The following is a 14,295-nucleotide window of genomic DNA, read 5'->3' on the forward strand; positions in this document are numbered from 1 at the left end:
CAGATTTTTTTCAGAGTTGTGATTGAGAGCAATCTTGTTTTGTGCAATGAACATTCTGTTGGGGTTTTGTTATAGAGGTTTAGTTGCTTCCTGTGAGCTTTTTGGGAATACAAGTTCTTTCAAGTTACCTTGCTTGTCGTATAAGCTCAGAAGATGTATTTTGTTCTTCTCTTCCATCTTTGTAAGTTTCTTTCCGATTAATGGGTGGTGTATTTGGAAGGTGACTGTAATATAGCCCACACCAAGTTGAAAGTAGTGAAAGGTACTGATTTGATGCACAATTCAATCAATCTGAATCTTTCAGCTTGTTTTCTCATTTCCGCTTAACGAATGTTTAAAGTTCGAAAGCTACTCCCTGGTTTGCATGTATAGTACTAATATACTGTAGCAAAATTGGCGGAGAAAAATATGTACAGGTTGAAATTTGTGGGGTTTACTTTCAGCTTAAGAGTCTTATAATGGATTTTGCAGGGCCAGAGTGGAAGCCATTTTGAACCAAGGCCTGTTCCTCCGCCGCTACCAAATAAGTGTGACTGGGAGATTGAACCTTCTGAGTTGGACTTTAAAAATTCAGCTACTATAGGAAAGGTGTGGGTTCAAATGATTCTGTAATCCATTTAACTTTTATGATGAAGTGCTCAGTCCTGCTAAACTGCTTGTATACATGCATTTAGTTGTATGATTGATTTCTTTCTTTTTGTATCTAATATCTTATTGAACTAATGTGATTTGACATTCATACTGGTTTCAAGATAACTCACTAATTGAATGATCACTCATAACTGATGGCCAGGAGAGAGAGAGAGAGAGAGAGTGTGTGTGTGATCACTCAATGCTGATCACATACTTTAGGCAGGAAAGAGTTGTTAACAGTCATTCTTAAAGAGTTAAATCTACTTTATTTAAAAAAAAAAAAAAAAAAAAGAGAAGAGACTTAATTCCATTTCCTCCAATTATATGCAGTAGCCTTTAGTTTGAGGTACATGTTCTCCTGTACTTTTCTGTTTGTCTGATTGCTAACAAACTTGAGGGATGATGATCGAATCATCTTACTTAGCTTTTGGCATTTTTTGCCTTTGCTAATTTTTTCTCTGGGACGGGGGTTGTTTGGGGGAGAATAGCGGGGGCAAAACAGATACAGGTCACCAATTCCTTTTGCTTTAAGTAGCTCATGTCTTGTTGTAGATAGTTCAATGAAATGCATCTTATGCTGCTTATAATTGACTATTAGGAAATATGCTAATGTTAATTTGCTACTTTGTTGATATTGAAAAGTTCATTTCTGATTAATGAGAAATCCTTAGGGGTCCTTTGGGGAGATACTAAAAGCCTGTTGGCGTGGAACACCTGTAGCTGTTAAACGAATTCTTCCAAACCTCTCAGATGATAGATTGGTGATGTAAGTTTCTCAACTGCAAGGTCAATTGTAACATTTTTGCCATAAAGGTATTTTAATCTGCTTAAGTTGTATGATAGTCAATTTGTTATTAAGTTCTTCTGATTCTTTCTCAGTGAATGTGTGCTTGATTAATTATCTAAGATGAATCATACCTCGACTCAAGAAGCATTTTTTTGTTTTATTTTAGATTTTTTTAGTAACATGAGTCTCTTTAAACCTCATGAAGGATAATGGCTATGGGGTAGAGGTGTCCTATGCCGGTTTGGCTTAGTTTTAAGATCTTAACAATCCAGGCTATTTCATTGATTGGTAATGCTAATTGGTTTTGCCTCGGTTACTTCTCTTTAGTGGAACAAAGGTAAAGACTTCATATTTTTTTTCTTGGAAACCCTTTCCAATAACTTTATACAGAAGTGCAGCTTGTAAATTATGGAAGTTGTTCAATTATAAGTGAATAAAGCTGGCTGCAGTTTAAACTTGTTGATAAGTTTCCGATTTCATCATTCTATCAGATGTTACCATGCTTTTTCTTGGCCCATTAAAAGAGTTTTTGTTGGCACCTTTGGATGAAATTCTGAATATCCTGAATCACTTAAAGTATTTTTCAATCAACTCAATTTATATAATTTCTAGTTTCACAGTAGCTGTAACAGCAAAACCTGCTGATGCTTTGGTTGTTTCAGCCTATATTAAAAGTTATTTTTTTTATTCTCGATGCAGTCAGGATTTCAGGCATGAGGTAAACTTGCTAGTAAAACTTCGGCATCCAAATATAGTTCAGTTCCTTGGAGCTGTTACTGAAAGGAAGCCATTAATGCTCATTACTGAATATTTAAGGGGGGTAAGTGAATGAGTACATCATCTTGTATTGATGAACTTTTCCACATCAAGGGGTTAACTATCAGCGTCATGTTTTCCTCTAGGGTGATCTACACCAGTACCTGAAGGAAAAAGGTGCACTTAGTCCGTCAACAGCAGTCAATTTTGCATTAGATATTGCCAGGTATTTCAACTTTGTTGTTCTTTTCTTTTTACCTTCAGCGGAGAGCTTCAGACTAAAGTAGCTATAAATTCCCATTTTCATGTGTAGATGATCTTGTGGAAGTTGGATTCTCTGCTTGCCTTGTTAATTGGAAATCTTGCTTCCAGGAATTTGGAACTATTCTTGCAATACCGAGTAGCTACTATAGATTAGCCTTACATTTCTTTTCTATCGTCAAACTTTGTCTAGGATTGAAGTCTTATGCTGAGAAGCAATAGAAAAGGATGTCTGGATGTGTCATGTTTGTGGGATTGGAAAAAGTAGAGAAGTTGATTTGCTTATGGACTTAGAAGAAGTTTAACTTATTCTGGTTATGGAGTGAGGTTGGGGATAGAGTTCAGTTTGCAATTGAATTCCTTCTAGCACTGCAGCAAAGTAGTCTGGCAGTTAACATGTAGATACTTTGGGTGTTTGTTACAATACGCACAGCCTATTGTACTCTTAAGAACATTAATGCGCTATCTGTCAGTAGCTAATGAGGTGTAGTGAGTTCTCTGTGTTTCTCAGTTTGTTCAATGCAAACGTTATGATATCATCGTCAGAAAAAAGCATTCTCAGATTGACACCAGGCAGTGTAATAATTTTTTGTGTAATATTTTGATGCGTTTTATAAATCATGTGGGCAGAGGCATGGCTTATCTTCACAATGAACCAAATGTCGTGATTCACAGAGATCTAAAGCCAAGGTGACTCTATTTATCTAGTTTCATATTTACATATACATCTTTTGTTTGCCAATTAGTGAGCTTCTGCACCTTGCAAAGTGTCTCTTGCGTTGAAGCCCATCTTTCCATTTGGCTTTTTCGATTTAAATCACGAAGAGCTGCCTGCTGAATTTTCTTTTCAGGAATGTTCTGCTTGTGAACTCTAGTGCAGACCATTTAAAAGTTGGAGACTTTGGCTTAAGTAAACTCATCAGGGTTCAAAATTCACATGATGTGTACAAAATGACCGGAGAGACCGGAAGTTGTAAGTACCATTTTAAGTCTCTCAATGTGACAAGTTCATCTATGGATAAAGTATTATCTAATTTCTTTTTTGTGTAAACAGATCGGTACATGGCTCCTGAAGTATTCAAGCACCGAAAGTATGATAAGAAGGTTGATGTGTTCTCCTTTGCTATGATACTATATGAGGTAACTTCTGTTCATTATCTTATCCAGAAAAATACTCATGCAACATACGCATCTATAATAGATTGAGTAGTGTGCTTGACGAATGTTGCAGATGCTTGAGGGTGACCCACCACTTTCACATTATGAACCGTATGATGCTGCTAAGTATGTTGCAGAAGGACACAGACCTATGTTTAGGTCAAAGGGCTTTACTCCTGAATTGAGAGAGTAAGTAAACTCTGCAACTCTTGGTGTTGGGGATGTTTTAACTTTAGTGTATCATGAAGTTTCTTTAGCATTAGGGATGCTGCATTTGGATGGCGTTGTTTTTCTTTTGGTTCCTTATATCTGTTGTATTATCTTTGCTCAGGTTGGTTGAGCAGTGCTGGGCAGCAGATATGAATCAGAGACCCTCTTTCTTGGAAATTCTGAAGAGGCTGGAAAAAATTAAGGATACTCTGCCTTCGGATCATCACTGGCACCTCTTCACTTCATAGCATCCTATCCTAAAAGATAATTGGATGTGAAAATCACAAAGTTTATCAGCGAGCTTCCCAGTTCACCCCACACATGCAATCACGCAGAAAGGGTTGTGAATAGACTTAACGAGGTTTCAGGAGTTCTGCTGTCACCAATTCTTTTCCATACTGTGGATTTTGGTTTTAGGAGATGGACATCTTCGCTAGATATCTGAATTAATATAGTTGCAAATCTGAACTTGATCCGGAAATATTCTAAGCTAGCTTGGTGAAAGTAACATCTTCTATGCTATACTTTGGTCTGATTTCTTAAGCCAGTGTTTGTTATAAATTGTGGTTGTAGATGATCAAAGCATGCATGTAGGCATTATTCTTGTCTCCCCCTCCTTTCTTTCAACTCTTGTGCAAAACAGAATTGTAATGTAATCTACATGCATTTAGTTTGAATGTTATTTTTGTTGTTATGTTGTCGTTTTGTAATGTAGTTTACACATGCTTGATCGCGATGCGTGACGATGGGTGCTTTGCATAAATAAGCAACAAGATGTAATTCACGAGACAAAAACAGGAAAACGGCCCTATTTGCCCGTGCAACATCTGTATTTTGAAGATTATTGAGGATCCAACATCTCGTCATATCAATTCATAGCGTTCCTGTTTTCAACATGTCCAAAATTGTACACGAACAAGTTTAGTTTGCAACTAAAAAGCGCCTATAAAAAACGTTATATTAGCTTCTTCTTCTCAAAGAACGACTTCAGATGCCATAACTGCAATCCTCCAACGGACAAGGCAATAACAATTGAGAGAAGACTCAACCAACCCATCTTCGCGTTGGTAGATCTGTTAAGCTCCTGCATCTCTTCTTCCCTGTAACAAGTATAAGATGACTGTCAGTACATAAAAACATTTTTGAGCAGAGATAATGACGATATGAACACGCCACTATGAGAAATATTTTACATTGACGTTAATGAGAATATGTAAACCCACCTTTCTCGCAGGTAGAACATCTCGTCATGAATGGATTGAACAGTATCAAACATTTTCTTCAGCTCTAACTCCATTAACTGGCATTGGAAGGAAGAAAAATGAAAATCATTGTGTATAATATCCATAGTAGCATGTGAGTTGTGTTTACAAGTGTTGCTATGCAAGTACATGCAATATTCTTCAAACAAAATTATCCAAAATTCTCAAACCACTACTTAAACAACCTAAAAATCTCTACAGAAAAAAAAAAATCTCTAATTGCTAACCAAGTGACAGACTAGGGCCATAGGTCATGAAAGAGGTTGTACCCATCAGGGCCATTGCAAGGGCAAAGACAGTGATCAAAGTAATTGCAGATGATAGAGAAATTATAACCAATCAAATCATGAACGCAGACTATGCAGAACCACTAGTCAATATTCTCATCCAAAAGAAAATTCAAAATTGCGCCAAGTTAGTCATAACATCTAAAAAGCATTTTTATCCCTAGAAAGTGCCATGTAAAAAAAGACACCGAAGCATCTCGTTTACAGGATAGGGCAGGCAGGGAAAACAAATAATACCTCAAATACGAGGTAGTGCTACTTCCAGCTATTATATCTTAAAGAACTCATTTCTGGGCACACCATATACCCAATATGATCATGTTAAACTCCACAAGTGAACAGTATTGACACAACTGCAGCACGTAAAGGTGCATATTTTTCTTTGCCTTTATGTCATTCTCAATCTGGTAACAGCTTGCGACTAGATTAAAGACGAGCCCTTGTATGACATCACAGAGAAAATCAATCAGGGGTACAAATTGAAGAATGCTCTGAAGAGTTGGTTTAAGAGAGGTATTCTTTATGGGTGTGCACCTCTATGTATATATGGAAGGTCAGGGGGGATAACTTGGCATGTATCAAAACACGGTTCAAAAACATTTGGAAGTTAAAGAATACTGGAACAGTAAAATTATTTCTAAAAGAGGAATATTCACTTTTCAATCATCTCTCCTTAAAAATTTACAGTATCTTAAAGATACACAAAGCCTCGTGTAAATTACTGCATGATAATCATTTATTTGTTAGACGAAACCAGTTTACAATATTTTTTCTATTATGCTTCTTTGAAAGTAGGGGACTCCATTGGATAATTAATAAAGTGAACACCTTTTGTGTGTTCACAATACTTTTTTTAAAATTTTCTTTTATTTTAGCAGAGGATAGTGGGATTTAAGAAGCAGGAAGGAATGGGATTATGCATAAATGTTGTTTACAACACTGAACCAACATTTATGCATAAAACTGTGTCTCTGTGTCTACCACACCCAGTTACTGCTTTGTTCCTTTGCCAATGATCAAAGATCTTAACAGAAAAGGCTATTCTCAAATTCATCATTATCTAGTCCATACGTAAATGGACGCCACTTTTTTAAACAAAAGCCACCTCCAACAGGGAAGCTATACTCTCCCACTGAAGGACTTGTAAGCTGTTACTTTCCTTGATGATGAGGTGCGACAAAGGTGTTCGAAACTTGCAGTAACAAATGCACTAGATTTACCAACACAAAAGCAAACACAAGCCAAGGAGAATCTTAGGAAAACATCTGTTTGCTTCCTCAATTCCCCAAGGAAAAAAAATCATGGCCACTGGCAAAAAACAGTCCAAGCGAATGATCAAAGTACAATACTTCATTAGGCATGAAACATGGCTCAAATACAATTCAAGACTATTAAATCCCCCACTCATGTTATCAATACAAAAGAAAAAGCACTTGTGTAAATCTGATACTTACTTCAACAGAACCTTTCTTCGCAACATTTGACCAGTCCTTCGCTGCGACACCAGACTTCCAATCAAAATCAACGGTGAGCGTAACAGCAGGCTTGTGATCAGCTGCAAAAAAGCAAGTCATGTAATCCCCAGCCTCTGCAGTCTGAAATGCAAACTGCCCTGTATTGACATGGTCCGCATAGTGGTAGTTATTCCCATAACCTGATGTAACCTGTATCAAACAACCAGAAAAATACATCAAAGAAATTTAAAAACAAAAAAAAAGACCTTGATATCCACTTAAACACAATATTTACTACTAGAGGCAACGGAATCTTTGGATAGAACCCATCATAGTCTTCGTTCAGTAACCCATCAAAATCCATCAAAATCAAATCTTTAACCAGCCAAACACAAATGTTGAATAAAACAACAATCAAATTCACTAAATCCCTTGCTTTCTTCGCATAAAAAATAGCAAAGAAAAAAATAAATTCAGCTATACTAATCAACCAACTAGCCTAAAGCCTTTAAACATATATGCAGCAAATATTGAAAAATATAAACAAGCATGTGACACACATAATTAAACCGAAACGGACAAAAATAAATAAAACCCAGAAAAAATAGGGCTTTGATAAATTACCCTAACGGTGACTTTATGAGAATCAGGTAAGGGCTGGCCTTCATTTGGGTTAACAATATGATATTTGCCGACGGTCATGGCGTTTGACTGAATATCTTCAGCTATGCATTTAGTATGACCCGAATCCAGATCGAATCGGATTGATTGAACCGGAGTTGAGATAATACTCAGGACTAATAGGAATATACAAAAATTAAATCTTTGAGGATAACTACAAAGGTCCATATCTTTTGATCAATTCTAATAAGGTCAATTCAGATTCCAGTTGATAAAGCAGGATTTGGGAAGAGAAAGATTTGTGATTGTGGTCGGGGGGCTCGATGAAGACGAAGATGATGAAAATTATTGAGCTGAAAATAAAAAGGGAAAATTTTGATTAGGATTGGAGAAAGAGGAGAAATCGCATAGGCAGAGAAAGGCAGGAACTGGGCTGGTGAAGGCTTGTAGCAAAGATCAGATTCGGCCTTAATTCAACATTTACTTGTTATTTCTTTCGTTTTCAGATTTATGTTAAAAACGGGTTAAGTAGATTCGTTTTATAGTAAAAACGGGTACATTACCTTGGCCCGCATCCCACAAGAGGGAAAGCGCAGAGTGTGGACCAAATTCGGAACTGATGCCCGAATGACAAAAGCAGTAAAGTAGGAAAGATTGAATAAGGATGCGTTTGATACAATTGAAATCTGGAGTTTGTAATCTAAAATTTAAATATATTAAGATATTGAATTATTTAATATTAAATTTAATACATTTGAGTGTATATTATATTTAGTGATAAGTGAATAGTTTATCACTTAATTTTGTGAATAAGTTTTGTCTAGAAAATTTAGTGTCATTTAATTAATTCATATGTTCAATTTTTTGTTATCAAACAGTCTGAATATGTTAAGATCTGAATCCATTAAATTTAAACGGTGAATTGAGTTATCAAACATGGTCTAAGTAGAGTTAATTAACAGACAAACAAAGGCTTGAATTGATGGTTACCTCTTTTCTCTCCTTATGGGTTTGTTTGGATTGTAGATTATTTACAAGTAAAAGTGTTATATTATATTTTTCAAAAAAATATCTCAAATAATCTAATACTATGAGACAAAAATGATGGGAGGTTAAAACAAGGAACGCTTCGGAACCCGACCTTTTTCCCTTGCCATCAAACATTTTTATAAAGAAAGATTTAGAGAGAAATAAAACAGAAACGTGACATTGATGTGGTACGTAACTAGACATTAAGCCACCTGAAAGAAAAAGTCTCATATTAGTAAGATTTAGATGGAGTATTATTTGAAATAATTATTGTAACACTTTTTTGTAATGTGATATTTTTGAAATAAAAAAAGATTAAAAATATAAAAGGATTGGTTGAAAAATGTATTTATGATACAAGCGAAATATTATTTGAAATAATAAGATATCTAAACAGATTGACTGCAGCCTTTTTTTTTTTTAATTTCATGTTCTTATTCATAAGATAAGAGTGAACAAGTTAAATGCTTATACCATGGGGGAAACGTCAAATGCAAATTCAGCCCAAATCCATGTATTTATAGTTGCTTCCTCGAATGTTTCATCGAATATGAAGATCTACTGACCTCAACTCAAAACCAAATGCCACCTCCGCCAGTGTGATACATCTACTGAACTTTTCAAGTTTGCAGGCGCAAATAAAATTTGGGTTAATTCCACTTTGTCCCCCCAAACTTTGGACGATTATCCACTTAAGTCCCTAAACTTCAAAATGGGACACTTAAGTCCCTAAACTTATAAATACCTCTCACTTAAGTCCCTAAACTTATAAAATGGGACACTTAAATCCCTAAATCCTTATAAAATGGGACACTTCAACCACCAACGGCATTCAGGATTTGTTAACAATTTTCCTTAAATGAGAGGTATTTATAAGTTTAGGGACTTAAGTGTCTCATTTTGAAGTTTAGGGACTTAAGTGGATAATCGTCCAAAGTTTGGGGGGACAAAGTGGAATTAACCCATAAAATTTAGACATTTGCTGAGTATTATGGTTGCAATAGCAGTAGTATTAGTCTATTTGTCAATATGTCTAAAGAAATGTCAAAATGCGATCCCTGTTTACTCTTCTCTTGTTCAAGAGATGCATAGGCTATAGGAAAAAAGAGAGATGTATAGACTATAAAAAAATTCATTTAAAAATTCTAGTACTTGTTTTATTGACCAAAAAGACAAAAATTTTGTTGACAAACGAATAAGCAGAAGGTAAAAGGCTTACCTTTCTTTCTCTCATCTCCAAGATGGGGAGGCTTATTTTCCCATCTATCTATTTGTCAGTGTTAGATTAATAAAATAATTTCTCTTTTTTCTTTGGAAGAGTAGGGATAAGACTAGAGAAAAAGTCGAAAAAAAATTGTAATTACCCTATCAAATTCAAATCTTTGTACAATTCTCTAATGCTTGAAAAGATAACAATTTTTAAGGATAAAAAACAGTTGACTTTAGCTTATAGCTGCTCCAAAAAAAAAAATACTTTAGCTTGTAGCCGAAAAATAATTTCTAACACAACGTCATTGATAAGTCCAAAATCATAGGATTAATTTATTTTTGTATGTGTTTATTTAACAAGAATAAAAAGGGTTCCACTTCCACATCCCACTATTTCAACAGTTTCGTTCTTTCTAAAATGGTCAATCTCTATCTTTGAAAGCCAGATGCTGCAAATTCTTTGGGCCACAGAGTTGAAACTAAGGAAAACATTCCACTCATATAAAACTTTCTATAGAAAATGTCCTATACATAACTAGGGATGATAGCTACTTTAGTGTCGAAATCTTCTGATCAAGAAATGGTAACAAAGAAATGAAAATTTGACGCATCAAAAGTGCCCTTTGCCCAATTAATATTATTGTTAAATCATTAATTATGTCAGTTGAGGACTTGAGGGGTTTGTAGACTCTCTGCAGTTGCAAATATAATTAACTATACGGTAAAAAATAAAAAACCCCATGATAAATCTAATATACAGAAAAACCTCTCGTGGTTTCAAAACATACAACATGACATCCTATACTTTAAACGAAATTGTAAAAGTGACGGAATCCGTTAAACTTAACAGAAATGGACGAAATGACCAAAATATCCTGATATATTTAAGCAAAAGACGGCCCAAAAAAATCATTTATTTTATTCTCTAGATAGAGAGAATTGAGAGTTGAAGAGTAGAATAGGTATATTTGTTAAACATTAGGTATAAAAAAAATTTTTCATGTTCTAATAAGTCATTTCCATTAAGTTTAACGGATTCCGCCATCTTTACAATTTAGTTCAAAACATGATGTGTCATGTTGTACGTTTTGAAACCACGAAAATTTTTTCTGTGTATTAGGTTTACCACATGGGATTTTTTCGTTTTTTATCCTTAACTATACAGTATTAATTCTGCTATGGCTGACTTTTTTTTTTCTATATTTGTTGTTTTGGATTTGAATTTGATAATCCCTTAAACAGGTGAAAGAACATTCTCGTTTCTTAAGTATGTATATACATCATTTTTTTTGTATATTTATCGTGTTAGTATACACAATTATTGTATTAGTAGATTCATTGTACTCTGTCTCTCCCATTTTGATAGTTCTAGTTTTTCTTTCACATAATTTAAGAAAAAGTAGTTAACTTTGTTGAAAAATTAAATTTAGGTTGCTATTTTTCTAAAATACCCTAACATCAAATAGAGTACAACTTTATATTAATTATTCACGAAAACTTGAATTGATAATTTTATGGGAACTTAAATTGATGGTCAAGAAAGAATCAATCCTCATTTTACATTATTTCACATTAAATTTAAATGTATTAAATGGGGTAAGTTAACAATCTATATTAAATAAAGTAGTTTATACTAATAACAACCTACATTGAATAAGGGTATTTTAGATAAATTAAAAGATAACTACATTCTTCAATTGGAAAGTTAACTACAATTTGAGACAGACAAAAAAGGAAAACAAGATTATCAAAGTGAGATGGAGAGAGTTTATTATGATTGCAACTCAAAGAAGGCACTTAATGTCATCATCCTATGGTAAGTCGACTTATACAACTTTGAATTGTACTATGGTATTTTTCAATTTCTAAAGTTAAACGACAAATCTTATTTTTCTATTTTGTCATCACTAATGGCAGAACCCAGCATATATATAGCTTGGACAAAGGTTGGCCTCAATATTTGGAACAATTCTCACTTTCATTAATTTATTAGTTATCTGGAAATTAAATTTATTATTTCTTTCATAATCTTTACAGATATTCCTAACCTTTAGAAAAATTCAATAGTGAACCCTCGGCATTGAAACCGGTGATAGATCTTTCTCAAGTAATTAAAACAAACATATCACATATTTCAACCCTAGAAAAAAGATAGAAGCTTGTCCAAAAACAAGAATATGTTGAGGTAAGCTTACTATTTTTAGTGGATCGGTTATCCAAATATACTACTTTCATCCCAACCCCAAAAGAATGCATAGTAGAGGTGACGGCCAAACTTTTTATGGGTCATATCGTCAAATATGATTGGCAACGATTGTAAGTGACTGAAACTCACGGTTCATGGATAAGTTTTGGACAGACTTATTTCGTTTTCTTGATTCAGGGCTCAATATGTCAACGACAATGCACCTGCAAATGGATGGCCACACAAAATGTGTGAATAACGTACTAGAGGTCTACCTTTGGCACTATTTGATAGTGAATCAAGCAGATTGGACAAAATTACTTGACATTGCCCAATTTTATTTCAATTTGCAAAGAAACGAGAGCACTAGCAAGAGCTCGTTTGGGATCGTACTTGAATTTCAGCCAATAACCGCGAAAGATATTGTTAATGGCTACAAGGGTACTAGTCTTCCCCTCTATTGATTTGCCAAGAATTGGCAAGAACCAGCGAACACAACCAAACTATACTTAGAGAAGGCCTAGCAACGGATGAAAAAATGAACCAATCGTAAGCACACGTTCCACGAGTTCAAAGAGGGGAACCAAATATTGGTAAAACTCTATCAACACGAACGTATTCGTGGGGTGCACAAGGATCTCATGCGATGATATGAGGAATCGTTTACTGAACTAAAAAGAGTGAGAAACATAACCTATAAGGTGGAGTTGTCCGAAACATTATCCCAACTCCATCTGGTCTTTCATGTCAATCTACTCAAGCCGTTCTATCAAGACTTGCACAATCCATCAAGGAGCATGTCAGCGAGGGCACTTGCGGGTATGAGGGATAAGTACGACAAGATTGTCTAGGAGATTGTGGCCGATCATATTATTTCGTACAAGAATCACGCACCATCAAAGAAGCACTTGGTGCGATGGTGTGAGCTACGGGAATTCGAGATTAGTTGGGAGCTGGTCAAAAAGTAGTAGCAATTTGGGGAGTTTATTCGGATGTTTGAACCTAGTTAAGGCATTAGGGACAATGTCTTATTCAAATAGGGGAGAATGACACAGATCGCACACCGATCACGTGCACCTGCCCCAGGCTAGCCAGACATGGAGACTCTTCCAAACAGTATTGGAAGTATGTAGAAAGCCTTAAAGGTTTCTGGAATGTTATATGTCGCTCGAGAGTCTTGAGGAATAGCCTATAATCTGTACATAAGATTTTTGTATTGTATAGAAGATTCTAGAGATTGAGTGTCGAAAAATTTATTGTAGAATTCTCTAAAAACTTGTAAAACTTTCTTGACTTGCTTATTAATAGGTCAAATCCCCTTATTTATAAAATATCCTGTACAAGCGTTTTCAAGAGCAATACAAGTTTTTCTTAGCCTCCAATACTTCTTTTATTTTCTCACTATTTTTGACTTGTGCATAATTTCGCGCATGTAGAGGTTAGGCTGAACTAGCAAAGCGCTTATCGCTCAAGTCTTGAACAACTGCTAGTGCCGCACGGTATGAGTGCTTATAGAAAATTAAGCAGTTCGTGACAAATCAATGCCATCGCCCTTAATTTCTTTGAATTCGGGTTAGATTTATAACTATCAATAATTCAGACTTGATGCTGGCCAAGACTTCAACATTAGAGGCTTCAACACACAAGAATCCTTTCAAATTTTCAGATTTTTCCAAATTTTGTATAAGATAGGTAATTGGATCGGCCAAACCGCCTTCCTTTTCTTCATGCAAAAAATCCTCCTCAAGGCTTGCTACTCCTCTTGATGTTAATGCCAGAATTTCACGTAGATTTGATTCAAGTTCTTTAGTTATAAAACAAATGTTGCCATCATCAGACATGGTACAAGCCAATCCATAGATTGAAACATTCCTCATCTCAACACCATAGATAAGTCTAGTGTGGGTGAGTTCATCTTCATCTTCTCCTCTCAGGTAGAAACCAACCAAGGCTTTTCCCAAATCAACTTCCTCATTCATTATAGAAATCACTCTAATGTCTTCAACATTGCCACAGAACCACCCTTTTAACTCGGCATTTCCTTAATTTCCCTCTTGATGTCAAATTTCAATTGCTCAATATGCTTGCCACATGCTTCCTGTTCACACCTTTTCTTCCCATAATATTGGAGTTGACAGCTCTTTTGTGCACTGTGAAGCCTGAGCCGGCCTTTAATTCGACCAACTCAATGTTCAATTGAGCCAAAACAAGAATCCAATCCTTCAATTCTAAGATCTTACACTTGAGATGAATGGAAAGATATTGACAAGTTCTTTTTTCAAATGCAGCTTGCAGCATCGTAGTGCTTGCAGTGATTGGTTAGTGAATTAGGGTCAGAGAAAATTGTAGTGATTGTTGAGTGGATTTGAGGGGTAGGGTGAGAGAAGGCTAGATGAAACTTAAAAGGGAGAAGAAAAAGGGAGTACGTGAGCTTTATGAAAGA

At 35.2% G+C, this 14,295-nt stretch overlaps 2 protein-coding genes across 2 annotated transcripts; one reads left to right on the top strand and one right to left on the bottom strand.

Moving 5' to 3' along the window:
• The first annotated feature begins 46 nt into the window (after window positions 1-46).
• On the top strand, window positions 47-4,366 carry LOC113756933 (integrin-linked protein kinase 1-like). The gene is made up of 10 exons (XM_027300398.1): window positions 47-181; window positions 472-588; window positions 1,305-1,399; window positions 2,120-2,240; window positions 2,323-2,402; window positions 3,068-3,127; window positions 3,289-3,410; window positions 3,492-3,577; window positions 3,669-3,784; window positions 3,927-4,366. Exons 1-10 carry the CDS (start codon window positions 47-49, stop codon window positions 4,051-4,053), a joined length of 1,059 nt encoding a protein of 352 aa, XP_027156199.1. The 3' UTR covers window positions 4,054-4,366.
• Window positions 4,367-4,564: 198 nt separating this feature from the next.
• On the bottom strand, window positions 4,565-7,923 carry LOC113760557 (transmembrane emp24 domain-containing protein p24delta9-like). The gene is made up of 4 exons (XM_027303186.1): window positions 7,433-7,923; window positions 6,809-7,018; window positions 5,029-5,105; window positions 4,565-4,905 (listed from the first exon to the last, which is right to left on the bottom strand). Exons 1-4 carry the CDS (start codon window positions 7,655-7,657, stop codon window positions 4,761-4,763), a joined length of 657 nt encoding a protein of 218 aa, XP_027158987.1. The 5' UTR covers window positions 7,658-7,923; the 3' UTR covers window positions 4,565-4,760.
• Between the last annotated feature and the right edge of the window lie 6,372 nt (window positions 7,924-14,295).

The sequence above is a fragment of the Coffea eugenioides genome, chromosome 2, assembly GCF_003713205.1.
Source record: "Coffea eugenioides isolate CCC68of chromosome 2, Ceug_1.0, whole genome shotgun sequence".
NCBI lineage: Eukaryota > Viridiplantae > Streptophyta > Magnoliopsida > Gentianales > Rubiaceae > Coffea > Coffea eugenioides.